At 53.4% G+C, this 1,538-nt stretch overlaps 1 protein-coding gene across 1 annotated transcript; it reads right to left on the reverse strand.

Annotated features, from left to right (window-relative positions):
• Positions 1-368: 368 nt before the first annotated feature.
• LOC127773172 (uncharacterized) lies at positions 369-1,275 on the reverse strand. Its single transcript, XM_052299202.1, has one exon. The coding sequence runs from the start codon at positions 1,122-1,124 to the stop codon at positions 621-623; it is 504 nt and encodes a 167-aa protein (XP_052155162.1). The 5' UTR covers positions 1,125-1,275; the 3' UTR covers positions 369-620.
• Between the last annotated feature and the right edge of the window lie 263 nt (positions 1,276-1,538).

Raw genomic sequence — 1,538 nt, forward strand, 5'->3', positions numbered from 1 at the left:
CACAGTACCAAACACACAACACAGATAGCGGCAGCTCAGGCTAAGATTTTGCCTTCATTTTTTTTAATGCAAAACTCAATTCATCCCTTAAAGGGATATCCCCTTATTTTTTTTTGCATATCACTTAAAAATCATAAAAAAAATTGAAAAAAAATTAGTTGGATAGATCAATATATGATATATCACTTCACAAACATACAAATTCAAATTCAACTTATACAAGTAGAAAAAAATAACAAATTTAACTATGAATAGAACGTGCAATTCATCATCAATTTTTTTATTTTTGTTTTGAATTGTATAAGTCGAATTTTAACTTGCATATTTGAAAAAGATATACTATCATGTATTGATCTATTGATCTATCTTGATAAATTTTTTAATTTTTTTATAACTTTTTGAACGATATGTACAGAATGAGAGGATGTATGCTCGAGGGACAAGAATCCACTCTCTTTTTTAATTTCATTTGAGGCATGTGGTGATGAGCTAGGCTAAGGGATAGAGCGGCACACTGAATTGAAGCTAGCACACAGTCACACACACATGCAATTTCATCATGCAATACACACAGCGAACAAGGTGGTCTTCCTCATGGCGGGAGGGATCGGGGTGGGTCACTACACCTTGCTGTGCGGGTGGTCGTCGTAGAGCAGCGTCGGCGGCGAGAACACTGAGTAGCTGGTGTCCAGCAGCTGCGACCTGAAGACGTCGTCGTCGTCGTAGCCGCCCCCGCCCCCGCCGCCGCCTTCGTCGAACGTCGCCGTTTCCGCCGGATGACGACCCGGCGCCGCGCCCGCCTCGAGGGCGTCGGCGTCGCTGGCTGCGCCGGTGTCGGGCAGCGCCGTGGCGCCACCGCCGTCGTCGCCCGCGGAGGCGCGGGGGCTGTACTTGGAAGGGTCGGCGTTGCGGCCGGTGAGCTCCTGCACGAGGGCGCGGAACCCGGCGGCGCTGGTCCTCACCCGCATGGGGTTGGAGATGTACACCACCTTGATCGGCTTCTTCCCCGCCGCCGCCGCCTTCCCGTTCCCTCCCCCCTTACCACCACCACCACCACCACCACCACCCCGCGTTGCAGTAGCACTAGCATTGCCCCTGGAGCTCTGCTGCCTCTGCCGATCCATCACCCCCACCCCAACCTCCTCCTCCTCCTACCGACGAGATCTGGCTCCTGCAAGCAGCGGCAATCTGAATGACAAGAGCGAGTGCTCCCGGTTCTGGGCGTGGCCATGTAAGGAGGACTCCCAAATCGTGGGGATTTTTACCGAGCGCGCGAGCGAGGTGGGTGCGGGTGTGGATGGGGGGAAAGCGGGGCGTCGTGGAGCAGTAAATATCGGACAGGGTAGGCCTGCGTCACCTAGTGGGTCCCACGCTGACGCGATCTGTACAGTGGCCAGGAATTCCATTGTCACCGCCCGCCACGGCTTACCCGCGGCCACGTACCTCGGCTCCAGGGTCACCGACACCTGGGCCCCACCTACCCACGCGCCAGTCAACCACAGCGCTGGTTTGACGTCCCACAGGGTGTCAAAACTGCA

Source organism: Oryza glaberrima, chromosome 5 (assembly GCF_000147395.1).
Source record: "Oryza glaberrima chromosome 5, OglaRS2, whole genome shotgun sequence".
Classification (NCBI taxonomy): domain Eukaryota; kingdom Viridiplantae; phylum Streptophyta; class Magnoliopsida; order Poales; family Poaceae; genus Oryza; species Oryza glaberrima.